The sequence below is a fragment of the Anomaloglossus baeobatrachus genome, chromosome 1 (assembly GCF_048569485.1).
Source record: "Anomaloglossus baeobatrachus isolate aAnoBae1 chromosome 1, aAnoBae1.hap1, whole genome shotgun sequence".
Taxonomy (NCBI): domain Eukaryota; kingdom Metazoa; phylum Chordata; class Amphibia; order Anura; family Aromobatidae; genus Anomaloglossus; species Anomaloglossus baeobatrachus.
The window spans coordinates 660,703,232-660,730,730 of record NC_134353.1 but is presented as its reverse complement, the minus strand read 5'-3'; the positions used below and the strand labels follow the sequence as shown (position 1 = coordinate 660,730,730).

At 46.0% G+C, this 27,499-nt stretch overlaps 1 protein-coding gene across 1 annotated transcript in view; it reads right to left on the bottom strand.

Annotated features, from left to right (window-relative positions):
- Positions 1-5,920: 5,920 nt before the first annotated feature.
- The window catches only part of TPCN1 (two pore segment channel 1), a 126,225-nt gene continuing 104,646 nt past the window's right edge, over positions 5,921-27,499 (bottom strand). Inside the window, exons 21-28 of the mRNA XM_075341680.1 lie at positions 27,407-27,496; positions 27,087-27,202; positions 26,101-26,147; positions 25,523-25,591; positions 24,921-25,005; positions 19,856-19,983; positions 15,215-15,295; positions 5,921-6,554 (exon numbers count right to left, since the gene is read on the bottom strand). Coding sequence (XP_075197795.1) covers positions 6,456-6,554; positions 15,215-15,295; positions 19,856-19,983; positions 24,921-25,005; positions 25,523-25,591; positions 26,101-26,147; positions 27,087-27,202; positions 27,407-27,496 — 715 coding nt within the window. The 3' untranslated portion in view covers positions 5,921-6,455. The remainder of the gene's footprint in view (positions 6,555-15,214; positions 15,296-19,855; positions 19,984-24,920; positions 25,006-25,522; positions 25,592-26,100; positions 26,148-27,086; positions 27,203-27,406; positions 27,497-27,499) is intronic.

The window sequence follows — 27,499 nt, the reverse complement described above, 5'->3', positions numbered from 1 at the left end:
GTGGGGTTTCTGGATTGCGTCTCTGAAGTCAGCGTGGTCCAGAAAAGTGCTTAATGTACGCTTAGGGTATCTGAAATGGATTCTCTCGTGCTGCGAAGCTGACTCCTCTACAGGAGGAGCTGGTGGGGAAATATTCAACATCTTATTGATGTTAAATATAAGATCATTAACTATGGCGTCACCATCTGGTGTATCTAGATTGAGAGCGGTCCCAGGATCAGAATCCTGATCAGTTACGTCCGCCTCATCACCCATAGATTCATCCCGCTGGGATCCAGACCATTGAGATGAATGTGAAGGCCCGTCATAACGAGCCCGCTTAGGCTGCCCGGGGCCATCGTCCGAGTCAGAGTCTTCACCCTGAGGTGTAGATGCCCGTCCCGGAGCTAGGAGCTGAGGGGGACCAGGGGGCAATGATTGCACAGTGTCCGTGGTCTGAAGTACAGGCCTAGCTCGCAATGTGTCAAGAATTTGTGACATAGTGAGAGACATTCTGTCAGCAAAAGCTGCAAACTCAGTTCCTGTCACCTGGACAGCATTCACAGGTGGTACACCCTGGGACACGTCCAGCAGAGGTCCCGACTGTGCAAGCGCCGCAGGGGCCGAGCACTGCACACAATGGGGGTCCGTGGAGCCTGCCGGTAGAAAAGTCCCACATGCGGTGCAGGAAGCATATAATGTCTGTGCTTTGGCACCCTTGCGTTTTACGGGCGACATGCTGCTGGCTCTCTGCATGTGAGAGAGTCTATAGCCAAAAGGGCGACCAGCGCTATGCAGTACAAAGTATTTGTAGCAACAAAATACTAAGAATACTACGAGCACAAGAGGGGGTGAGCCCTGAGGGCTGCTTACCGCCCGCTGAACAGCGGGTAAGAGGCTGCAGAATGCCTTGTCTGGGTCTCCCCGGCTCCCCTCTGCAGCGCAGCGTGTCTGGCAAGAATGGCTGCCGGCTTGTGTGGAGAGGGGCGGTCCGTGGGAGTTCCCAAACAAAAGTGCGGGAACAGTGTCCCCTCTGTGCTGACTGTGAGGGCTGGAGTATGTAAAAACGACTCCAGCCCTCAGCGCTGATGCACTGGCCAGCGTCCCGCCCCTCTCCTGACTGGCAGGTCTGGGGGCGGGAACGAACGAAAGCAGGCCGCAAAAGCCGGGGACTCGAGTTATCAGCGCGGCCGCCGTAAAAGCGCGGGCCGCGCTGAAGTCCCCGGCGCACTACAAGTGCCAGCCGCGCCGCTATTCCAGCGGCCGGCGCGACCGAGTCCTAGACGTGGGCAGCGTCCCGCCCCTCTCCTGACTGGCAGGTCCGGGGGCGGGAACGAACGGAAACAGGCCGCAAAAAGCCGGGGACTGTAGTTATCAGCGCGGCCGCCGTAAAAGCGCAGGCCGCGCTGAAGTCCCCGGCGCACTACAAGTGCCAGCCGTGCCGCAGCCCCAGCGGCCGGCGCGGCCGATCCCATAAGTGTGCCTGCTTCAGCTAAGCTGAATGAGGCCATGGCACAGGCGCCGCAGCGCTGACGTCCCCCGGCGCACTACAACACCCAGCATGCTGCGGTGTGAGCGCCAAATGCACGGGGACACAGAGTACCTTAAGGAAGCAGGGCCATGTCCCTGACGTACTCCGCTCCATCCAGCATCTTCTCCAGGGGCTGTAGATGGAGCCCGGTCTCAGTGCCTGGAGACCGGTAAATCCCACTTCACCCAGAGCCCTGTAAAAAGGGATGGGGAAGGAATCAGCATGTGGGCTCCTGCCGCCGTACCCGCAATGGGTACCTCAACCTTACAAACACCTCCGACATAAGTGGGGTGAGAAGGGAGCATGCTGGGGACACTGTATGTGTCCTCTTTTCTTCCATCCGACATAGTCAGCAGCTGCTGCTGACTAAAAACAATGGAGCTATGCGTGCGTGTCTGACCTCCTTGCGCACAAAGCTAAAACTGAGGAATCCGTACTCCTACGGGAGGGTGTATAGCCAGAAGGGGAGGGGCCTTACACTTTTAAGTGTAGTTCTTTGTGCGGCCTCCAGAGGCAGTAGCTATACACCCACTGTCTGGGTCTCCCAATTAGGAGCGAAAAAGAAAACCGGCTTCCAAAAAGCAGGCTGTGCTAGGTTTTTGGTTTGTCATTTCTTTATAGTACATGTTTAAGTAAAGTTAATTTCATTCACCACGAAAACAGCAAAAATAAAGGTGTTACTTTTTTCTCACTGGTTTCAATGGTGAAAAAAATGCTACAAAAACGCTGGAAGAATTGACATGCTGCTTCTTTAAAAAACTTAGCAGCAGCACATTCCATTTCAGTCAGAAAAAATAGCAATTATGTGCATGAGTTTTCTGGGATGTCATAGGTTGTGCTGGTACTGTAAGAAGCAGCTTTTAGTTTGCATAAAACTCATGTAAAAACACTGCAAGCAAAAAAAAAAAAAATGCAGCAAATACACAACGTGTGAGCAAAGCCTAAAGCGGGCTTTACACACTACGATATATCTAACGAGATGTCAGCGAGGTCACGTCGTAAGTGACGCACATCCGGCTTCGTTAGTGATATCGTAACGTGTGACAGCTATGAACGAGCAGAAATACTCACCTTCTCGTTCATCGCTGACACGTCGCTCATTTTCTAAAAATCGAACGTCCAGTTGTTCAATGTTCCCGAGGCAGCACACATCGCTCCATGTGACACCCTGGGAACGATGAACTGCAGCTTACCTGCGTCCCGCCGGCAATGCGGAAGGAAGGAGCTTGGCAGGGTGTTTACATCCCGCTCATCTCCGCCCCGCCGCTTCTATTGGCCGGCCGCTGTGTGATGATGCTGTGACGCCGAACGTCCCACCCCCTTCAGGAAGTGGATGTTCGCCGCCCACAGCGAGGTCCTTTGGAAGGTAAGTACGTGTGACGGGGGATTACAGCATTGTGCGACACGGGCAAGAAATTGCCCGTGCCACACAAACGATGGGGGCGGGTGCGATCGCAAATGCGATCGCACGAGAAATCAACACATGTAAAGCAGCCTTAAGGCAATGTTCACACGACCGGATACACAGTTTGATTTTAGTCCATGAAAAAATGGACAATACAGAAAGCATTCAGAGCAATGTTATCCAATGGGGCAGAGCAGATGAGGATTTGTTCATTTTCATGGATTGAATTTGCATTTGAAAAAATATAAAATAAAATAAAATATACAAAAATATAAATGTGCTAATTTTGTACATGTTTCGGATGAGACTCACTATTTACATCTATAGATACACAAACAAAAAGTAGATTTTTGGTACTCACCGTAAAATCTGTTTCTCGTTAACCATCATTGGGGAAACATTACCACGGGATCGTCTGTTGCCACCTGGAGGCTGACACTAGTATTATATAGAACTAAGATTGGCTCCTCCTTTGCAGACTATACCTTGCCTGTTAGTGTCCAGACTCTTCAGTTTAGCGAGAAAGCAGTAGAAGAGAAATATAAAGATTTAAATCATAAAAGAAAAAGTAAGAGTTGAGGTTAACCACCACATGAGGGACTGGTGGCAGAGATGTGAAAGGAACAGGCCGATCTAGGGACTGTAACTACATATCCCAGCAAGTCACAAGAGTGTCCTGCAACTGTCAAATAAAATTTACTGAATGGGACAGCCTCGGAGGCCACCACCATCTGCCCCAAGGCCCTCAAGCAAAAATGGATGGAATGCTTCACTGGACTCCTCTGGATCCGGATGGAGGACTGAAGTGCTAAAATCTTCTCCTCTAAAGAGAAAAATAGCCCCCCGAGCCTTGTGGAAAATCATCCCCAAAAAGCTTAGCCGCCGAGTAACGATCTTGCCAGCGATCTCGTTATGTGTGACACCTGCCAGCGATCAGGCCCCTGCTGTGAGATCGCTAGTTGTTGCCGAAGGGTCCAGACCATTTTCTTCAAAGGTGATGTCCTGCTGGGCAGGACACATCGCTGTGTTTGACACTTAACAATGACCTCCTCCTACCCAGGTCGCTCATCGTTATACAGGCTGCTCATCGTTACCACATCGTTGGTAAGGTCTGACTGTGTGACATCTCACCAGCGACCGCCCAGCGACTTACCAGGTCGCATCGTTTTCGGGATCGCTGGTAAGTCGTTAAATGTGACAGGGGGTTTAGTCACACACTTGCTCCTCCTAAAAAAAACTTGCATTGCTGGATGGAAGGGATTTGACAGTCTGACTTCTAGGGAAGAATCAACTACTGTACTCAAACTCTCTACCATGTCCCTCAACCTTCCAACCTGATAAGGGCCCAACACTGACTCTGCGCTAGAGTATGAATGCTCCAGGGAATGTATCCACAGTTGAGATGGAAAGGCTACTGGGTGACTTTCCAGAGAGAGCCCTGGAAAAGAAAAAAAAATGTGAGGGTGCTTAAATCGCAGCCGGGATCTGTCATACTGGTGACACCAGAAAAAGTTCCAGCACAGTAATCAAAGTCCTGAACAGAAGGGGAAATATTCTCCTTCAAAATTATTCAGGTCCCCGGCCAGACATCTGCAAGGGAGAAAGAGTACAGGCAGCACAATAAGTTATAGACTGACTGGTAGAAAACCGGTTACTACACAATGTACATGCATAATAAGTGACCAGTAAGGGCTGGGCCGAACAGCGTGCATTGTCCACTCTTGACTCCGACATTCAAAAAGACAGAGGGGAGCATGACAGCCAGGAATCAAAAGAAGACCATTGGTGAGCAGTGCAGGGATGCCGCTGGGGAGCCCACAGTATCAGCTCTCAAATAAGAAAAACGTACTCAGTCCGTGGTCCACCGAGGGAGCACCCTTGTAATGTGGGAGGAGACCTGTGAGCTGAATCCCCAGTGAGGTGGCGCATGCAAGGGTACCGAATCCTAAATTCCAGCGTCAAGCTGGTGCCTGTGCCGGAAATATGGCACAGCCACCATAAGAGGAAGGGGTGGAACTAAAGGGGCCGCTCTGATAGGAGCCTGTGCAGAAAAAGTCCGCTTGAGCCCCGTGACCAGGCAGCAGCCCCGATTAGTCAGGATTGACCAATTGGCTGATGGCAGGAAACCACATCCCCCGGAGTGCGACTGACCACGAACCTGGTAAAGCCTCAGCTGCTGTGTGACCCGCACCTCTGCCTCCCCTGGAGCACTACCCACCATAATGCCACTACTTCCCCCCTGAAGATCTGGTAAAGCAAGTAGGAGTGAAAGGCAAGAGGGGAAGGGTAATGAGGGGAGGGACACATCAGAGAAATCCCAACCTGGCCTGAAGACCGGCTGTATTCCGCTTTGTGCACAGTGTGTGGCGTGAACAAGCAGGAATTTGCTGGTCTATGGACCATTTCCCCCGTACCTGACTATCCAACTACATCAGATACCGTGGACCGGCCAAATCGATGTCAGGAGATACAGCCTGAATGATATAGACTCTACTTTGCATTGCTACGTGGATGAAACGGAGTGCACGATTACACTCTGTGAACCGGAAAAAGCCTTAAAAGGGAAGAGTAAAAGACATTAACGCCTAACCTGGTACTTCCAAATAACATTAGATAATACTGAGGAGGCCGGATGTTAGCAAGTAAAGAATAGTCTGCTTGGGAAGAGTTAATTTTAGTTCCTTGTAATATTAGTGTTAGCCTCTAGGTGGCAGCAGACCATCCCATGGTTCTGTGTCCCCCAATGAAGCAATGAAAAAACTGGATACCATAAGGAGCGTTCATATAGCATCTAATATTTAAGGATACATTGCAGTTCTTGAACATAGAAAACGGTGTTTAATCTTAGAAAATTAGAATAACTGCTGCTGTATAAAAATAAATGGCATACAGATAACCAAAAAAAAAAAAAAAGCTTTTTTTTATATTTCATACATTCATGCATACCTACCCTAATAAGTGTGTGTGTAAATACAATGCCTTATAGTAACAAAACACACTAGACGTTCTTAAAAAAGAAATTTATTAATATGTTACAAATATAGGTATCTATATATAGCTGTGCATCTTCACTGCTGGAGAAAGAACTAATGAATGAGGAAAGTTCGAGAGGTGGCCAGCACAGGAACACTAAAAATGAGGTCCGATTGTCTGTAATGGGGTAATGCCCTTCATAATGGCTGGAGAACATCTGTAGAAAGTGTCCAATTCACCTTATAGTGTTATAGAAGAAATCAGAAACCCATCCAACAGAATAGATTATGGGTTGCAATTTCACAGTAAAAACCTAAGAAATGAAGCTTAGGCCTCATTAAAAAAAACATTGAAAGGTCTTATATAAAATAAAGTGTTAATATGTCCCAGTAATATAGCTCTTGGACATGTTAACAGTACTTCATGTGAGTCTAGAGAAGGCTTCTACTGTAGGTCTGTAGAGATCACACCTTCCTAGAATATAATATTCTGGTTACTAGCTCGCAGAGCAAAGTTTAAATATTAATACTGACACCATTGCATAGTCATAAGAAGTGGTGGCCACGTTTAGTTAACAGTACTGGATCGAGGACGTGGGACCCCCTGGGTAGGCTGGAGCTCTACCATCTTCTTCCCTTGTTCCTGTCTGTGCTCTTTGTACCATTCCTGTATTATCAGAAGAAATACAGAAAAGACAGAATAGGTTTTTTATTTAAAGAAAATCACAATAAAGCAAATGGAGTTTAATTGCAAGTAAACATAGAATTTATATACAGTAGGTATGGAAAGCATTCAGATCGCTTAAAATTTTTCACTGTTTCATTGCAGCAATTTGGTAAATTCAAAAAAGTTCATTTTTTTCTCATTAATGTACACTCTGCACCCCATCTTGACAAAATAAAAATAGAACAGTAGAAATGTTTGCAAATTTTTTAAACAAGAAAAACTGAAATATCATAAGGTCATAAGTATTCAGACCCTTTGCTCAGACACTCATATTTAAGTCACATGCTGTTCATTTCCTTGTGATCCTCCTTGAGATGGTTCTACTTCTTCACTGGAGTCTAGCTGTGTTTAATTATACTGATAGGACTTGATTTGGAAAGGCACACACTTGTCTATATAAGACTTCACAGCTCACAGTGCATGTCAGACCAAATGAGAATCATGAGCTCAAAGCAACTGCCCAAGGAGCTCAGAGACATAACTGTGGCAAGGCACAGAACTGGCCAAGGTTACACAAGAATTTCTACAGTACTCAAGGTTCCTAAGAGCACAGTGGCCTCCATAATCCTTAAAGGGAACCTGTCACCTCCAATATGCGATCTGACATATTAGCAGACGCATATTTGCCCTAATAGCAGCTCCCTACCCATCCCTGTGCTGTAAAATTGTGTAATATGAAAGTAATAAAAAACATTTTATTACTTTCATATTTCCTATGTAAATTACAGAGCCGCTAGCCCCATGGGCGGCGCCTTGCCCTATGGGCATCTGCAAACTTTCCGTGGTATCACGCCCCTGTGGGCGTGATACCATGGAGACACATGAGCGATGTCCCCGTCGCTCATTCTATCCTGCGTGCGTTTATAGTTACCATTGCGGCACGCTTCTTTTCCGGGTATTCACTCGCCGGCTTCAAAAGCGCACTGCGCATGCGCAGTGCGCATCTGAAATGGACAAGGAGAAAGCGGAAGAGAAGCCTGCCGCAATGGTAAGTATAAACGTGCGCAGGATAGAATGAGCGACGGGGACGTCGCTCATGTGACTCCATGGTATCACGCCCACAGGGGCGTGATACCACGGAAAGTATGCAGACGCCCATAGGGCAAGGCGCCGCCCATGGGGCCAGAGGCTCTGTAATTTACATAGGAAATATGAAAGTAATGAAGGGAATTTTGTTTACTTACCGTAAATTCCTTTTCTTCTAGCTCCAATTGGGAGACCCAGACAATTGGGTGTATAGCTATTGCCTCTGGAGGCCACACAAAGTATTACACTTAAAAGTGTAAGGCCCCTCCCCTTCTGGCTATACACCCCCAGTGGGATCACTGGCTCACCAGTTTTAGTGCCAAAGCAAGAAGGAGGAAAGCCAATAACTGGTTTAAAGACCAATTCAATCCGAGGAAACATCGGAGAACTGAACCATACCACATGAACAACATGTGTACCCGAAAAAACAGAAAAACCCCGAGAAAACAGGGCGGGTGCTGGGTCTCCCAATTGGAGCTAGAAGAAAAGGAATTTACGGTAAGTAAACAAAATTCCCTTCTTCTTTTTCGCTCCTAATTGGGAGACCCAGACAATTGGGACGTCCAAAAGCAGTCCCTGGGTGGGTAAAAGAATACCTCGTGATAGGGCCGTCAAACAGCCCTTCCCTACAGGTGGGCAATCGCCGCCTGAAGGACTTATCTACCTAGGCTGGCGTCTGCCGAAGCGTAGGTATGCACCTGAAAATGCTTGGTAAAAGTATGCAGACTCAATCAGGTAGGTGCCTGACACTTGCTGAGCCGTAGCCTGGTGCCGTAATGCCCAGGATGCACCCACGGCTCTGGTAGAATGGGCCTTCAGCCTTGAGAGAACCAGAAGCCCAGAAGAACTGTAGGTTTCAAGAATTGGTTCCTCGATCCCCCGAGCCAGGGTGGATTCAGAAGCTTGCGACTGTTTACGCCGACCAGCGACAAGGACAAAGAGTGCATCCGGGTGGCGCAGGAGCGCCATGCGGGAAGTAGAACCTGAGTGCTCTCACCAGAACCAACAGATGCAAATCCTTCTGAAATTGATGGACTGGACGAGGACACAAAGAAGGTGAGGTGATATCCTGATTGATATGAAAGTGGGATACCACCTTAGGGAGAAATTCCGGAATCGGACGCAGAACTACCCTGTCCTGGTGAAGGACCAGGAAGGGAGATTTGTATGAGAGCGTTGCTAGCTCGGAAACTTCTCCTAAGAGACGAGACCGTTACAAGAAGGCCACTTCCCGAGAAAAGCGGGAAGGGAGACCTCTTTCAAAGGCTCGAAAGGCGGCATCTGGAGAGCAATTAGAACCTTGTTCAGATCCCAGGGCTCTAACGGCCGCCTGTACGGAGTGCTGAGAAGACAAACTCCCCGTAGGAACGTGCGTACCTGAGGAAGTCGTTTCTGAAAAAATACAGATAGCGCTGAGACTTGTCCCTGAAGGGAACTGAGCGACAACCCTTTTTCCAACCTAGATTGCAGGAAGGAAGGAAACATAGACGATGCAACCGGCCAGGGAGAAACACCCTGCGCCGAGCACCGAGATAAGAATATCTTCCACGTCCTGTGGTCAATCTTGGCGGACGTTGGTATGCTAGCCTGTCTCATGGTGGCAACCACGTCCTGAGGTAACCCTGACGACACTAGGTTCCAGGACTCAATGCCACACCATCAGGTTGAGGGCCGTAGAATTCAAATGGAAGAATGGCCCTTGAGACAGCCAGTCTGATTGGTCTGGTAGTGCCCTCGGTTAGCCTACCGTGAGGCACCACAGAACCGGGAACCACAACACCCTCGGCCAATCTGTAGCGACGAGGATGGCGCGGCCGCAGTCGGTCCTGATCTAACGCAGCACTCTGGGCAACAATGCTAGAGGTGGCACATAAGGTAGCTGGAACTGCGACCAATGCTGAACTAAGGCGTCTGCCGCCAGAGCTCGATGATTGTGAAACCGTGCCATGAAGCTGGCACATTGTTGTTGTGCCGTGACGCCATTAGATCGACGTCCGGCCTCTGTCAGCGGCGCCAGATCTCCTGAAACCCGTCCGGGTGAAGAGACCATACCCTTTCGGCCACACCCCGGCGACTTAGGAAGTCAGCTTCCTAGTTTTCCACGCCTGGGATGTGAACTGTGGATATGGTGGATGCCGTGTCTTCCACCCACATCAGAACCTGCCGGACTTCCTGGAAGGCTTGCCGGTTGCGCGTTCTTCCTTGGTGGTTGATGTATGCCACCGCTGTGGAGTTGTCCGACTGAAGTCGGATTTGCTTGCTTTCCAGCTGCTGTTGGAAGGTTTGTAGGGCAAGATACACTGCTCTGTGTTCAAGAGCATTGATCTGAAGGGTGGACTCTTGCTGAGTCCACGTACCCTGAGCGCTGTGGTGGAGAAAAACTGCTCCCCACCCTGATCGACTGGCGTCTGTCGGAACCATCGCCCAGGATGGGGATAGGAAGGACCTTCTTTTTGACCATGAGGTGGGAAGAAGCCACCACCGTAGAGAGTCCTTGGCCGCCTGAGAAAGAAAGACGACTCTGTTGAGGGAGGTCGACTCCCCGTCCCATTGGCGGAGAATGTCACATTGTAGTGGACGCAGATGAAACTGCGCGAAAAGAACTGCCTCCATTGCTACCATCTTACGTAGGAAGTGCATGAGGCGTCTCAATGTGTGCGACTGGTTCTTAAAGAAGAGATTGCAGCCCGTAGTGAATGCTGTTTGTCTAGCGGAAGCTTCACTATCGCTGAGAGAGTATGAAACTCCATGCCTAGATATGTTCGCGATAGGGTCGGGGTCGGATCTGACTTTAAAAAGTTGATGATCCACCCAAAACTCTAGAGAGTCTCCAGCGCAACGTTCGGGCAGTGTCGGCATGTTTCCTAAGAGAGTGCCTTGACAAGTAGATCGTCTAAATATGGGATCACAGAGTGACCCTGAGAGTGCAGGACTGTGACTACTGCTGCCCTGACCTTGGCGAAGACCAGTGGGACTGTCGCTAGCCGGAAGGTAGAGCTACGAACAGAAGGTGTTCGTCTCCTATAACGAAGCGTAGAAACGCTAGTGCTCTGGATCAATCGGCACGTGTGGATAAGCATCCTTGATGCGTAATGATGCTAGGAAATCTCCTTGGGACATTGAGGCGATGACATGGCGGAGGGATTCCATCCGGAACCGCCTGGTGTCCACGAGCTTGCTGAGCAGTTTTAGATCCAGAACGGGACGGAACGGCCCGTTCTTATAGGCACCGCAAATAATTTGGGGTAAAAACCGTGACCTTGTTCCTGAAGAGGAACGGGGGTCATCACTCTTTCTGCCTATAGAGTGCACCCTGTTTGCAGAAGAGCAGCGGCTCGGCCGGGAGGTGGAGAAGTTCTGAAGAATCGAGTTGGAGGACGAGAAGTGAGCTCTATCCTGTACCCGTGAGACAGAATGTCTCACACCCAACGGTCATTGACCTATGGCAGCTAAATATCGCCAAGGCGGGAGAGCCTGCTACCGACCGAGGATGCGGAGAGAGGAGGCCGCAAGTCATGAGGAAGCCGCTTTGGAAGCGGGTTTTCAGACTCTCTCTTTTTTGGGCGTGACTGAGCCCGCCAAGAATCTGAGCTCCTCTGATCCTTTTGAGTCCACATTGGACGAGGAAAAATGGGACCTGGCCGAGCCTCGAAAAGACCGAAACCCCGACTGCCTCCTGCTCTGTTGGGGTTTGTTGTGTCCGGGCTGAGGAAAGGATGAATCCTTACCCCTGGACTGTTTAATGGTTACATCCAAACGCTCACCAAACAGTCGGTCAGCAGAAAAGGCAACTGGTTAAGCACCCTTTTTTGGAAGCAGAATCTGCCGTCCATTCACTTAACGAGCAGACCAGGCTCTGCTTAAAAACACGGAGTAGCGGAGGCTACTGCCGCACGGTTCGCAGAGTCTAGGGCAACCTGACTCGCGTAAGAAACAAATGCAGACATTTGAGAGGTTAAGGATGCCACCTGCGGCACAGATGTACGTGTAACCGTGTCAATCTGTGTAAGACAAGCTGAAATAGCTTGGAGTGCCCCAAGGGTGAGAATGCTGGAGCCAACGGTGCGCCGACAGCCTCATAGATGGATTTAGACCAGAGATCCATCTGTCTGTCAGTGGCATCTTTAAGTGCAGCTCCATCTCCCACTGCAACTATGGATCTAGCTACAAGCCTGGGGATTGGAGGATGCCGCTTGGGACACTGGGTCCAGTCCTTGACCACGTCAGGGGGCAGGGATAACGTGTATCCTAAGCCGTTTGGAGAAGCGCATATCTGGATAAGTGTGGTGTTCCTGGACTGCCTCTCTGAAGGCAGAGTGGTCCAGAAAAATACGTGAAGCTGACTCCTCCACTGGAGGAGCTGTGAGAAATAACCAACATTCTATTGATGGACGCTATAAGATTATTCACTATGGCGTCACCATTAGGTGTATCCAGATTGAGAGCGGTCTCAGGATCAGAATCCTGAGCCGCTACTTCCGCCTCATTACACAGAGAGTCCTTCTGCTAGGACCCTGATGAAACCGAGGGCCGCTCATAGTGAGCCCGCTTAGGCTGTCTGGGACTGACGTCTGTGCAGAGCCGTGACTCTGGGATGCGTGTGACATTCCCGGAGCTGTTAGTTGTTCACACTGAGGGGGGCCATGGATCAATGATTCAACAGTGCCCATGTTGTGAGAGACATGTCCGGACTGCTAGGCTTCTAGTATCATAGCCCTAGTCTCAGAAAATCTGTCAGTAAATACTGCAGACACCGTCCTCATCCTCTGGCCATTAGCAGAGACTCCGGCTGAGTTGGATACAATGGGGGTCTATGTAACCTGCCGGCCGTATAGCCGTACATGCTGTAGCGGCTGCATAGAAAAACATGTGGTTCTGCACCTTTGTTTTACACAGAGAATATGCTGATAACTCCTCCGCACAATCCAGGAGGGTATATACAACGTGCGACCAAACAGTGCAATGTATATAGTAGAAGCATATCTATAAGTGCACTTCTGCACTAGTGGGGTTAGCACCACAGGTGCTTTCTTTAACGCCTGTTGCAGCGATTGTGTGACTATCAGAATGCCAAGGTCTTCCACACTTGTCTCTGTATCGTACAGAAAACTGACACTAATGGCTGCCGGCGTCCTGTATAGAGAAGGAAGCCGTGGGCGTGCCTGAGAAAGTGCGGGAATCCGGTTTCACAGTGCACACAGTGAGAGGGGTGGAGTATGCAAAACATACTCCAGCTCTCAGCGCTGCTGTGCTATGCAGCGTCACGCCCCTACCCTGACTGTCAGGGCTGTGGGCGGTAACGAAGGGAGACTAGGCCCAGAAGCCGGGGACTCGAGTTAATAAGCGCGGCCGGCATATCAGTGCTGGCCGGCGCGGAAGTCCCCGGCGCACCACAACTCCCAGCGGCGCCTTAAATAAAAACGGCAGCGGCGTTAGCGCGGTAGTCACCCAATACACTAACACACCCAGCAACGCTGTGGTGTGCGATGGCACTAGTGCGGACAGCGCCGCTGTCCCTGGCGCACTAACACACCCAGCAGTGCTGCCGTGTGTCTGCGCGGTCCCCACAGGGACACCGAGTACCTCCATGTAGCAGGGCCATGTCCCTGAAGATACTCCGCTCCATGTCCAGCAGTACCAGGGGCTGTGGATGGAGCACGGCCTCAGTGCCTGGAGACCGATAGAATCCCACTTCACCCAGAGCCCTGTAAAAAGGGATGGGGAAGGAAGCAGCATGTGGGCTCCAGCCTCCGTACCCGCAATGGGTACCTCAACCTTAACAAACACCTCCGACATGAAGTGGGGTGAGAAGGGAGCATGCTGGGGGCCCTTTAGTGTGGGCCCTCTTTTCTTCCATCCGACATAGTCAGCAGCTGCTGCTGACTAAACAGTGGAGCTATGCGTGGATGTGTTGCCTCCTTCGCACAAAGCACAAAACTGGTGAGCCAGTGATCCCACTGGGGGTGTATAGCCAGAAGGGGAGGGGCCTTACACTTTTAAGTGTAATACTTTGTGTGGCCTCCAGAGGCAATAGCTATACACCCAATTGTCTGGGTCTCCCAATTAGGAGCGAAAAAGAAAAAACGTTTTTTATTACTTTCCTATTACACAAGTTTACACCACAGGGATGGGTAGGGAGCTGCTATTAGGGCAAATATGCGTCTGCTAATATGTCAGATCGCATATTCTAGGTGACAGGTTCCCTTTAAATGGAAGAAGTTTGGGACCACCAGAACTCTTCCAAGACCTGGCCGTCCAACCAAACTGAGCAATGGTGGGAGAAGAGCCTTGGTGAGAGAGGTAAAGAAGAACCCCAAGATCACTGTGACTGAGCTCCAGAACGTCAACTATCACTGTAGTCTTCCACCAGTCGGGCCTTTATGGCAGAGTGGACTGATGGAAGCCTCTCCTCAGTGCAAGACATATGAAAGCCCACATAGAGTTTGCAAAAAAACACATGAAGGACTCCCAGACTGAGAAATAAGATTCTCTGGACTGATGAGATGAAGATAGAACTTTTTGGTGACAATTCTAAGCAGTATGTGCGGAGAAAACCAGGCACTGCTCATCACCTGCCCCATACAATCCCAACAGTGAAACATGGTAATGGCAGCATCACGCTATGGCGGAGTTTTTCAGCTGCAGGGACAGGACAACTGGTTGCAATTGAAGGAAAGATGAATGCGGCAAGTACAGAGATATCCTGGAAGAAAACCTCTTCCAGAGTGCTCTCGACCTCAGACTTGGCCGAAGGTTCACCTTCCAACAAGACAATGACCCTAAGCACACAGCTAAAATAACAAAGGAGTGGCTTCAGAACAAGTCTGTGACCATTCTTGACTGGCCCAGCCAGAGCCCTGACCTAAACCCAATTGAGCATCTCTGGAGAGACCTGAAATTGGCTGTCCACCAACGTTCACCTTCCAACCTGACAGAACTAGAGGGGATCTGCAAGGAAGAATGGCAGAGGATTCCCAAATCCAGGTGTGAAAAACTTGTTGCATCATTCCCAAGAAGACTCATGGCTGCTGTATTAGCTCAAAAGGGTGCTTCTACTCAATACTATGCAAAGGGTCTGAATACTTATGACCATGTGATATTTCAGTTTTTCTTGTTTAATAAATTTGCAAAAATTTCTACAGTTCTGTTTTTTTCTGTCAAGTTGGGGTGCAGAGTGTACTTTAATGAGAAAAAAAATGAAGTTTTTTGAATTTACCAAATGGCTGCAATGAAACAAAGAGTGAAAAATTTAAAGGGGTCGGAATACTTTCTGTACCCACTGTATATTTTGTGCATGCATACAGTAGATACAAATCTGCATGAATCATAATCATGAAACGTCAACATAATCTTTTGAAAATGGGTTAAAATGGAAAGTGTCAGCAAGTTAATAACAAATTTGATTTTAATAAAAATAATATCACAGCAACTTCCACGTGTAGATGGAGCCTACAATTATATTATTCTTCCTGATGGACTACATAGTCATATACGATTAGAGCTTAGCAGACTGACCACCACAAGTCTATGGTATAAGAAGAGTGAAAATGAAGCAGAGGAGATTCCGGTCTCACCTGGATTTCTTCTTCATACATCTTCATGCTAAGGTCACTCTTTGTTTGGGATCTTCTGCCCACAAACAGTACAGTAGAAGCCTAAAACACAAATGGTTTAGAGAGACGGACGTTGAGAAGGTTGAATACAACAAAAAAGGAATTCAGAATAATTCACAATGCAAAAAATAAAGGAACATGTCTGAGAGCCATAGTCTGATTGCTGCTGAATACAGGAACACCACTAAAATATCACAAATTTTAAGACCTTATCCAGGAGCCAATATGAAAGGAACGTCTATGGACATCAACAGAGAACAACCCCTAAAGGTTAGGTGCCAGTAGCAAACCTGCAATTTGACTGGACTGAACGACCATCTGGTATTTATAGGGTCTCCTGACTTTCCCTGCAGTTCACATTGGAGGATTCACATGTATGAGGAAGTCGACAAGGACAAGTCCAGTTGGGCGTGTATTCGCCAGGACTAGTACAGCCTCCGGTGATGTAGTCACTCCACCTCAGCATGACTCACATGTTTACTGTCCCCAGTCATAGCTTCAGTGCAGGGAATCTCACTTTAACATACATAGTCTGGCACTGAAGCCATGATAGGTAGGGAGAATAAGATGCAAGTCATGCTTAGGTGGTATGATTATAGCAAAACTATTTTGGGGCATATAGACACCTGGCCGGACTAGTCTAAACTATACTATCACTAGCTTTAATGTAAGAGTCTTTGATATATATCGTAAGCGAGTTTTGAAAAAGCAAAAACTTCCTTATAATGAAGGAATATTACCTGGAAAATAATGATGACAGTATGAGGCCTTCAGAAACCTACATACATACAGTTTCCCCAAAATGAAGACCTACCTTGAAAATAAGCCCTAGCAGGAATTTCAGTGTTTTTGGAGTATGCTAAAAATGTACACCCTACTTTAAAAATAAGCCCTAGTTGCAGTTCAATAATGAACTGTCTGGGCAGCTAAAAAAGTTAAAGAATACAGTAGGACACTTCATTAAAGAAAGCAGATATCCCTCAAAAGAGAGAAGACAGCCCTGAAAGAGAGAAGACAGCCTCGAAAGAGAGAAGACAGCCTCGAAAGAGAGAAGACAGCCTCGAAAGAGAGAAGACAGCCTCGAAAGAGAGAAGACAGCCTCGAAAGAGAGAAGACAGCCCATCCCCCACAAAAATAAAAATATCACATTTAATATACAACTGGCAACAGCCAACTGTGGATGGGCTCTTTCACAGTGATTGTGCATCGCTGTCAGGTTCCTCATGGTTCTGCTAACATGCAAACATCGGGTCCAGTATCCCCCCGCTCTCAGATATACACAGGTCCAGTATCCCTCCACTTTGACACACACAGACTGTCTAGTATCACACACAAATTGGGTGGAGGACCTGATTGCGTCGCAGAATTGCAGGGTCTTGGAAGTGTGACTCTCCAGGGAATGGGGGGGGAAGTGTCTGCCTTCTTTTCGGGGTAAGCTTAGTCGTCTTTCCCCAAAAAAAGACCTACCTCAAAAGTAAGAAAATATGCCCTAGTGCGTTTTTCAGAGGAAAAATATTATTATAAAAGACTGTTATTTTTGGGGAAACAGTACGTCATCTGTAACTACAATTGCTCCATTCGGGATTTCAGAGAAATTTTAAAAAGTAGTAAGCTTTTTTTTCTCTTCAATAAAGTAATATCAAAATCACTTGAAAACAACTTCAAAATTGATTGACAAGGATTCTCTATAGCAAAAGATTCTTGCTGTAAGAAATCTAGGTGTAGCTCTAGCCTACATAGTCAGTGAGGTTCTCACATTCTGAGGAACCCTTGTGTATTTCATTCCGGCTGCACTGTCTTTGAAGTTTACTGAAGCATGGAGACAGCAAAAGAATTTGTTGTTAAAAATGGCTACCATTACATATTTCAAGCTGCAAGTGTCCTAGCCACAAATTGGGATGGCCTGAATAAAGAAATACTGCTGAACACAGGTATCTCTGAGTTATGAAAAACCAAGTTCCTGTCATGCTGAGGGACAGCTCACTTAATCCAACAGTTTTACAACTGGTTATGGAGCAGAGCTGAAGCAAGAATAAAAACAAACAAAAAAACATAACATCTCTCCTTGCCCGACTAAGCAGAATGGGCTTTTTGTTCCTCTTCAGGCCTCCATGGTTAGCAGTAATCCCATTCTCCTCAGCCAGACTCTTTGCCCTGCTGTTAACGAGTCAACCTGACTTTTCTTCTACTTCCATAGCAGGAGGAGATGTCACTGGGGCATGGTGACAGCGGGAGACATTCAGCAGACACCCAAGGGCAGCAGGGCGTAGACCAAAATCTGGGACTGTCCAGCTCTATCTGGGATGGTTGGGTTGACTGCTCCGAATTTATTTTTTGTACATTCATTCATAGTTGTACCAGCCATTTTCATTTCTACATAAGCTTCATTATATGAGGCCTTGCTTTTTCACAAGATGAGATGTAGTTTTTTTTTGTTGCTTTTTTTTTTAAGTACCATTTTGCCAAGCACATCTGTAAGGCTATGTGCGCACAGTGCGTTTTTCGCGGTGTTTTTGCGCGTTTTTCGGGTGCGTTTTTGGCCTCAAAACTGCAGGACTTTGCTTCCCCAGCAAAGTCTATGAGTTTTCATTTTTGCTGTCCGCACACATCTGTTTTTTTTACCTGCGTTTTTGAGTTAAAAAAAAAAATGGACATGTCTGTTCTTTCCTGCGTTTTTCTGCGTTTTCCCCCCATGCAATGCATTGGAAAAACGCAGCAAAACGCAGAGATCAAAACGCAGTGAAACGCAGCCAAAAATGCACCAAATCGCGGCAAAAATGCATGCGTTTTTTGATGCGTTTTTTCGACGCAGGTGCGTTTTTGTGCGTTTTTAGCGGCCAAAAACGCACAAAAACGCAGCGTCAAAAAGACGCAGTGTGCGAACCTAGCCTAAGGCAGTTTTCACACAGCATAAAGGCTGCATTTTGTCTGTAGCTTTTTATCTGCATGTTTTCTGCAGATGTACGCACCAAAACTATGCGATAATAATCCTCTCTGGTTAATACATTTTTGTTGCATTTTTTTTTTTAACAAGGAAAGGAAAGGCATACAAAATGTAGAAAAAAACCAACTATAATCAAGAAGAATGATAGTGCATCATGTGGTGCAGACACCTGAAGAAAACAAGCAGATAAAAAGCAGCAGAAAAAATGCAGCATTTACGCTGTGTGTGAACACAGACTCAGTGTTCCATCTTTATTATATTTTCTAGGTGTTTAAAAGGCAAGAAAAAAAAATTACGCCAATTTTTACGCCATTCAACATAATCTTCACTGTACTGTGTGGATTGTTCCGAAAATTTTATTTTCATAAACAAACATCACAAATCAGCTGATAACGGACATATTTGGGGCACCAAATATGTCCGTTATTTGCTGATTTGTGATGTTTCTGAAAATAAAAGTGCATTAAAAATGTCCCTATTGTAATTGTTTTTTTAAATATAGAAAATCCTCCCATTATCTACAGTGCAGTCTGGAGCTCACTGATTTTGCTGCTTCCTTCCATGATTCAGGTTTGCGGTTTGATTCCCGGGAAGACCAGATCACAAGAAAAGAGAACATTTATTTGATTAATTTTTGATTTATTAATGACTAAGTATAAACAAAGCAGGGAGATGCCGGCCCCGCCCCTGAGTTAGGGGAAAAGAACAATGGAAGAGCAATGAACAGGTCAGTGAAGAAGAGTGAAGGCTTTACTGTAGAAGGCAACGTGGGTGAAAGGTGGGTCATAACCCAGACCTCCTGGGACAACTCCCCCAAATCAGTGATGGTTGGGAGCCATGAATCTACTCATAGCTCAGATCAATTGAACTTGTGCAGTGCTTATTCAGCAAACCTGTCCTAATGCATAGCTACGATGGGTTGCAGATTGAAATATGTGATGATGGACATTTTGGATAACTGCTAAAAGAGAATCCCAGTCCCACTCCTACCCTTCTCCTTTTAGTTGAAACTGATCTAGAAATAGACAATAATGAATTATTTTAATATGGTACCAAAAATTCAGACAACTGCTAGGAACATTTCTCTGGATGCAACGAAAGACAAGATACTTCTACTGAAATATACAAGGGTTTCGTGCAGACAAAGCGGCAAGGATGTCTTAACATGCCCAGTAAGGAGAAGCTCTTTATATATTGTAGGATTTATAAGATTTCAAACTGAAACACATTAAACATAACAGACACGTGTTTTGTCTCATCACTCATGGTTCCTAATATACATCTTACAAAGTCTTTGTGGGGTATGTAAATTTGAGCACAAGTGTAAAACATACCTGGTGTATTCAATTTTATATGGATTATGTCAACAAGACAACCTTACTTCAGACAGAGAATTATGATCCATCTACAGCCAGTTATACAGGGGAAATGTTATGCCCCATGCCAACCATTCAAAGGAATGGCTGGCATAAAATACATTGAAGAAGGACTGGATCCATCAGAGCAAGAGACATCTCTGCCCTGTATAACAGAAGATGGAAGACCACTTTTCCCCTTTAGGGTACAGTGGGAGTTTCATAAAAGGAGAACCCTTTACATCATCCTCATTGTTATGCATTGTAAAATAGAAGACTATAGAATGAAGCCACATGCCTAACCTGATTAGCCTGTAAGTGAGAGAGCAGTTTTCGCACTTGGTTTTTCTCCTCGCCGTTTTGCGCATGTCTTAGGATTGTTGTCAGCTCTTCTCTGCCCACCTCCATCTCCAAAGTGATCCCTTTTTCATCTATATTAATAAACAAGTATAAAGTCCCAATAAGAACACATAGTGAAGTTCATAAGTATCACATTTCATTCATGTGCCTCTGTTCACAAATGCCAATGTTGGTAATATATTTTTACAATTCATCTGATAAACAGTAGTCAAGTTTGCCTAGAACAATCATACTAAAGAAAAATAACTTGTTGATTGTTTGGACATTCATAGAAGTACTTTGATGAGCACAAGACTGTCTAGATGTAGGCCTATGGTGCAAAAAAAGGATTTTGGGTACTTTTTGGGTAAAATCTCTATCTCTTTGGAGGACACAGGAAACAATTGGTTTATACTACTGCCACTAGGCAAGAAAAAAAGTTAACACTTTCTCAGTAGGATATACCCACTAACTGAAGCCAAGCTGATCAGTGAAGTGCATACAGTAGGAGAAGCAACCTAAAATAAAAGAGAGACTGGATCAACAAAAACTAAAAATGGGAGGGTGTTGTGTGCCCCAATGAAGGCTCCGAGAAAGATTTTATGGTGAACATCCAAAATCTTCTTTTCTCTATTGCTTCATTTGGGGACACAGGAAACCATGGGACATCCTAAAGCAATCCCCAAGCATGGTTAGAGAAAGGCCTAGAAAAAAAAAACAGAACAGAGGCAAGATTCTCAGGATGGAAACTGGCCACTGCAATTTCAAAACCCCTGTGCCTAGGCCTGAACCGCCAGAGAAGGATGAGAGTATTCAGTAGGACCTGGGGCAGGTAAGAGTTGATAACCAAGAAAAAGCCTAGTGAAATGCCAATAAAGATATGACGATGAAGGGTCTAGGCACAGAAGACGCCAGCCTTAACCTCTGTCCAATAAGCATCCAGAATGATGGAAACCACTAGGAGTACTCTTCAAGACTCGAACAAGGAATTGGAGTAAATAAGAAGGCTGTCCTGGATAGAAAGAAGCACGGAGACACACATTGACAAGGTATAATATGTCCTAGAGACCAAGCAGGAGATGAGAAGTAGAAGAACAGAGCAGGAGAATACTATCTTTTGGAAAATCGGATATAGGACAGCCTGTTTAGGTGAAAGTCAGCAAGGAAGAACGATAAAACAAGACTGCTAGTTCTGAGTCACACCCATAGAATTGATAGTTGCTGGAAAAAAAAAATACTTTCCGAGAAACAACGGAAGAAAGAGGATGGATTCAAAAGGGAAACGCCATAGGGTGTTAGGTGAGGTCCCGCAGGGAACTGGAGGCTGATAATAATTTACCAATCATGACCATCTGACAGGAAAAACTTGAACCGTCAATGGGACGATAGATTGCCTTGAAAAGCTTTAAGGGCAGAGACGTGACCTAGACATAACTGAGGAACTGAATGGACAAGGTCCAACTTCAAAAGGTTAGGAGGAGAGGCGAGACTGACATGACCGTGGATAGGTAGCAAGGAAGAAGGGTTTACCTGCTTTGATAAAGATCAATTAACTGATTGGAGAAACTGGGAGCTCTTAGGAGAGAAAATAAAAGGCAAACCAGATAAAGAAGTTTCCCTGAGGAGCATGCAAGAGAAGATGACTTCCCCACGAGACAGTAATAATAATAATCTTTATTTTTATATAGCGTCAACATATTTTGCAGCGCTTTACATAAATCAACAACACTGTTCCCATTGGGGCTTTCAATCTAAATTACCCATCTAAAGGTCTTTGGAGTGTGGGAGGAAACTGGAGTACCCGGAGGAAACCCACACTAAGACATGGAGACTATACTCCTTGCAGATGTTGTACTTGGTGGGATTTGAACCCACTATCCCAGCGCTGACAGACTGCAGTGCTAACTACTGAGCGACCGTGCTGAATACCTCCGTAGACGCGAATACCATGATCCTTCCAGATCCAGATGACAAGGAAGATGAACAGCGCAAAAGACCTACTGAATGTTGCAGGACTTGTAATGAACTGAGAGATCCAATAGCACACCCTGGAGTAATCAGACTGATAGCAGGGATTCTTTGCTGTAACTTATATGAAAGAGAATCGACTGGAGAGGGGATTGTATCACCTGCCGAAGGTCCATCATAGGTAAGGAAGTATTCGGCCCAGAACTTGCTTCGCGAATGTGAATTGCTGAAAATACCACACATTATGCAGACGATAACCAGAAGCCTCAGCTGTGACCAAATCAGATAGGGTTCCACCTTTTCAAAAGATGAGAGTTGTGGCAAATTCTATTCGCTGCAGAGGGAGGTATGACAGAAAGTAAAAAAAGAAGATGGGCTCTGAGACAGTTTTGAGTTCCAGATGAAGAAGGGAAGCGTTTGGGAAAAGTGAAATTGCACAAAAACTTAGAAGCAAAGGGAGAAAAATCTTCTGAAAGAACGACTCCAGCAAGTGTGGATCAAAACAGTGTGCTCTAGACTGCTATGCGCTAGGTTGGATTAAGGAATTACTTTAACCCGTTCAGATCGATCTTTGAAAGAAAAATGTGATTTGCTATTTTAGTTTAAGAAGTAGGACCCTTATCATTGCTCACACTACAAAGTCACACGCCTGGCAGTCCAGCACTCCCCCTCCTGTGAATGACACCTAACTGTCAATATACAATCTCTATAGAGAGCCTGGAGTGGGCAGGGGCAGCTCTCTGGACTATGCTACATGACTAATGCTAAAAATATTGATTGTGTCAGAATGGCTGCAGACAGTAATCTAAGTGATATATCTTTAAATTCAGCATCTGTTTGCCTACAATATGCTGGTTTCAGATGAGGTAGAAAAAACATGCTGACAGATTCCCTTTAAGGGGTCTAGAAAAGTAAACGAGCAGATGTACAAGACCCTCAGGTCCCGTGGAGGATATCCCACATAGTGGAGTCTCCATCTTGGAAGGTGTAGTGTGACACACCAATCTGAAAGCTTGAGAATCAGAGTGGGGAAAAATGGTACTGTTCTACCAATGGACCAAGAAAATGAAAAACTTTGTCCGTTACAGTCTTAGACAGGCGATTGTCTGGAAAAGAAAGAAGGCACCAAATTTGCCGAATGCAGAACTAGTGCTCTTGACATATTTCACAGCGCAACAAATAGTCACAATGAGCAGCTGTAAGGAGAGAACAAAAAAGCTTCTTACTCATATAGGCTATCTGCTCCGCGAGATCCGACAATTCATGGAAGGAACTCCAGAAGGATACCTGGTGCAGGAAAACTGGATAGGCAAAGGCACCTTCGTCGACACGACCATCTGAGAAAACTAAAACTTGGGCTGACTCTGTGAACTGCAGTGGCAGATCTAGTTAGGAATTCCACATGGTGGAATGAACTCTTCAGGTGGAAAGTTCCTACCACTGGATAAGCTGAATAAGGATACAAATTCCTGCAGTAAAAGAGGACTCGCATCCATGAGGATCGGGTACCGGAATTTGAGCTGAAAAGGCTCTCGTACTGTGTCTGTGGATGAAACGGTTTCTGTATGAAAGAAGAATTAAGCGCAGATATGAAAGTTGATGTACTGACTGGGTAGTGGGCAAACGCTTGGACCACTGCTGCGGTTAGCTATGTGGTTCATGGTAGATGGTGGGTCTGACTCCCTATAGTTAGTGGACAGGGCACCAGGCGGTAAATCGGAAGGTAAACGCTCCACACCTGTGGTCATGGTCTGGATGCCATTAGAGTAAAGGTAATAACAGTAAGACATTTCTGGACTAACTTGCGAGCTTCATCTTCTCTGGGAGGGGAAATGGAGCGCGCTCATATTGTGGGTAGTGGAGGGCGCCAGATGAGATTGCACAGTAGGTAGACTGGGAGATCAGAAGCAGAAAGGGAATGCTAGAGTAATGAAACTGCTCCAAGGAGACATAGCTTACCCTGTTCTGTAGCCTGTGCACCAAAGGGCTACTGAGACAGTGATTCTGTGGACTACTGTAGAGGGCTGCAAGGTCTGCTGGACAGTGGGATCTTTAGGGCTAATGGAGCTGCTGGGAAGTAGAAATGATGACGCTGGCAGAAAGAAAAAGTAGGAGGTGACACTGAAAACGCGAGCAGGGTTCCCACGCAGCTGCATGAGACAAGCTAACTCATTGGCTGAGAGTGGCGGGAGCAGGAGAGTCTTCGCGTGTGATTGGCCTGACTATCGGGATCGTTGTTTAACCATAGGAGTAGGCCCAGTGGAAGCCGGGGACTAAATTTTGAAATGTGGCTGCCAGGGTAAACAATGGTAAAGCCAGAAAAAAAATAAAACGGAGGCGCAGAAAGGCTACAGGAGGGAGAAGAATGAGAGGGCAAAGAGAAACACCTGGGACCTCTCTTTCTTTTTTGTAAAACAAACAATCTGGAGTTCCCTATACTGGCCGGGCCTAGGGAGAGGGGAAGATACATGTCCTGAATGCTCTAAGATCCTTCTTCACAGATTGAGGATGGAAGACTGTCACCAGACGTCCCAGACTTTGTCTGTAGGGCATCTGGAAGGTACAGGGTCGTCGTTCGTCCCTGCACATTAGGTTCTGAGGGGTAAGCAGGCAGGGGAATGGTGGTAAGGATTAACTGCCTGGCTGCCCAGAGATACTCTTGATGTGTTAGGGGGGTAAGGCACTGCCGGACGGACCAAGAGGGTATAATGTGGGTGAGACCACACTGTTCTCTCTGTCTCTAAGATCAGAAAACAGGGTGAGTGGTTACAGCCTGTTGCCCAAGTCAAAAGTTGTATCTGAAAGAAACAGGGAAATCATTAAATGAAAAAAGAAGTCTAAAAGGTAGAAATGGAGCTAATTGCAGCCCTGTGTCTGCCTCCTACGGACACTAAGCTAAAAATGATCAGCTTGGCTCCGGTTGGTGGGTGTATCATACTGAGGAGGAACTTTCTTTCTTGCCTAGTGGCAGCCACATACACCCATATTTTCCTGTGTCCCCAATGAAGCGATAGAAAAGTCTGTAATTTACATAAGTTACCAAAAGAAAGCAAAGACTTACCTTCCACATCTTTGTTCTTCCTGCAGTAATTCATTCGGAAAACAAAAGCATCCAAAATGCAGGCGACAATAATGGTTATGACAACCTAGGAGTGTATGAAGGATGGAGATGTTAAAGGGGTTGTCCACTTCTGGGAAAATGTTTCTTTTTACTTAAATTTTTATCTTTTGGAATGAAAATAATTTTTGGTTTCCTTCATTAAAAGTGTTGCACGGTTTGTCTTTTACAGGCTCTTTGTTTCTCGGCATAGTCAGCTTTGACTTGGTCTGTTGTCATAAATCAGCTGAGAGGAGCTCAGAAGAAGACAGATAAGAGTTAGAAACTCTCCCATTAGTCAGTGAGAACCAGCTCACTGACAGATTTTCAGTAAACCCATTCTGCAATCAGCAACCCGGAATAGACAGTTCAATAAAGAGGCTATAAAAGAGAAACAGTGCAAAATTGTGAATGAAACTCAATGACAACAATGATTTTTAGCCAAAACTACATGCATATGTAAAAAAATAAAAAAAATGAAAAATTGTCCCCAAAAGTGGACAACTGTTTTAATAATAAACAGGACGGATGACACAAGTATGACTAATATGGTATGTTTTACTCACCATGGTGACTATATAAAACACCATGAAGTAAAGTCGTGCCCAGTGCGATGTTTGGGATGTAACTCCTTCCTATCAAGAAAAAAAACAAAGTATAGAATGTATCCTAATTAAAAGCAGATGTGAGCATGGCAAAAGAATTAAAGGAGTATTCCCATCTCCAAGATTCTATTACAGTATGTATTAGGTGTAATAATAATAATAATAATAATAATAAATAATATTAGCAAATCCCTCCAATTAAAAATGTACTATAGTTCTCCTAATTAGCGACGTCGCTTATCTCATGTGTAGGGCATTGCAGTAGCTCAGCTGTCCATGGTTACGACCAAACATATAATAACAGTTAGTTGTTAGTGGTCATAATCATGGATACCTAAGCTACTGCAATGCCCTGCACATGAGGTAAGTGACATAGTGAGTCAGGTGAACTATACTACATTTCTAATTGGAGGGATCTGCTAATATTACTATAATTACACCTACTACATATTGGGATAGGATCTTAGAGATGGAAATACCTCTTTAAAGACATGTTAATTGCTACCAGTTCTCAAAGTATATCTGGATAAAACACTCACCATGATGATGTACCAATTGTTCACCACCGTCAACTCAAATAAAGTCACTGCACATAAAAAATTAAACACTATTAGGCTACTGTCACACGACTGTATTCTCAGCCGAGAAAATCACTGCAATTATACTAATCCCACTCTCATCACACTCTGAGCATTAAATGAAGGACTAAAGGGTGCTTTACACGCTGCGATCTCACTAGCGAGATAGTTAGCGAGCGTACCCGCCGGTTGTGCGTCACGGGCAAATCGCTGCCCGTGGCGCACAACATCGCTTACACCCGTCACACGGACTTACCTTCCCTGCGACATCGCTGTGGCCGGCGAATCGCCTCCTTTCTAAGGGGGCGGTTCGTGTGGCGTCACAGCAACGTCACACGGCAGCCATCCAATAGAAGCGGAGGGGCGGAGATGAGCGGGACGTAACATCCCGCCCACCTCCTTCCTTCCTCATTGTGGGCGGCCGCAGGTACGAGGTGGTTCCTCGTTCCTGCGGTGTCACACATAGTGATGTGTGCTGCCGCAGAAACGACAAACAACCTCGCTACTGACTAGACAACGATTTTTGGTAAATGAACGACGTGTCACAGACCAACGATTTTTGCCTCTTTTGCGATCGTTTAAGGTCGCTCATAGGTGTTACATGCAACGACGTCGCTAACGACGCCGGATGTGCGTCACAAACACCGTGATATCGTTAGCGATGTCGCAGCGTGTAAATGGCCCTTTAGTATCCCAACATTGTAGAGAATGCACACCTGCTTTCCACCAACTAGAAAATTGTATTGAAACTCTAGCAACATACATTTGTGCATGTGCTGGCTCCTTTACCTGGCGAGAACAGGAGGTCCCTGCACTTCGACCACTTAAAGGAAGCCTTCTCACATGGGATAACCACTTTAACTACTAAGCTGCATTTAAAAGGCTCAGAAGATTATTTCTTGAACAGAAAACATAGAAAAATGTGTTTTAATTCAGCTTCCCCTTACCAAAGCTGATGAGGATATTGTCAAAGTTGTTCAGGTAGTAGTAACCATCTTCTATCATCGTCCGATTGCCGATCGTGTGGTTCAGCAGACGATAAGACTCTGCAACAGTACTAGTGCTAGAAAAAAAAATTACATAGTGATACTATTTTTCTTTCCATTTCAAAATTCCTATATTTAGCTATGGGTTATATCACAATATCTACCAAGGTTGTCAGTGCTACATATTGCATTCTCTACCCTACAATGTACAAGCTGGATGTTTTAGCAGGGAGGCCACACGAAACACAGTCACCTTACAGCAATCAGTCTAAACTACTCACTTGCAGCAATTGGGGAAAAGCACGCCGGAGAAAAATTCCATACCCACAATGGAAAAGGAATAATAAAAAATAAGCAGGGTAAGTCCCAGGCTG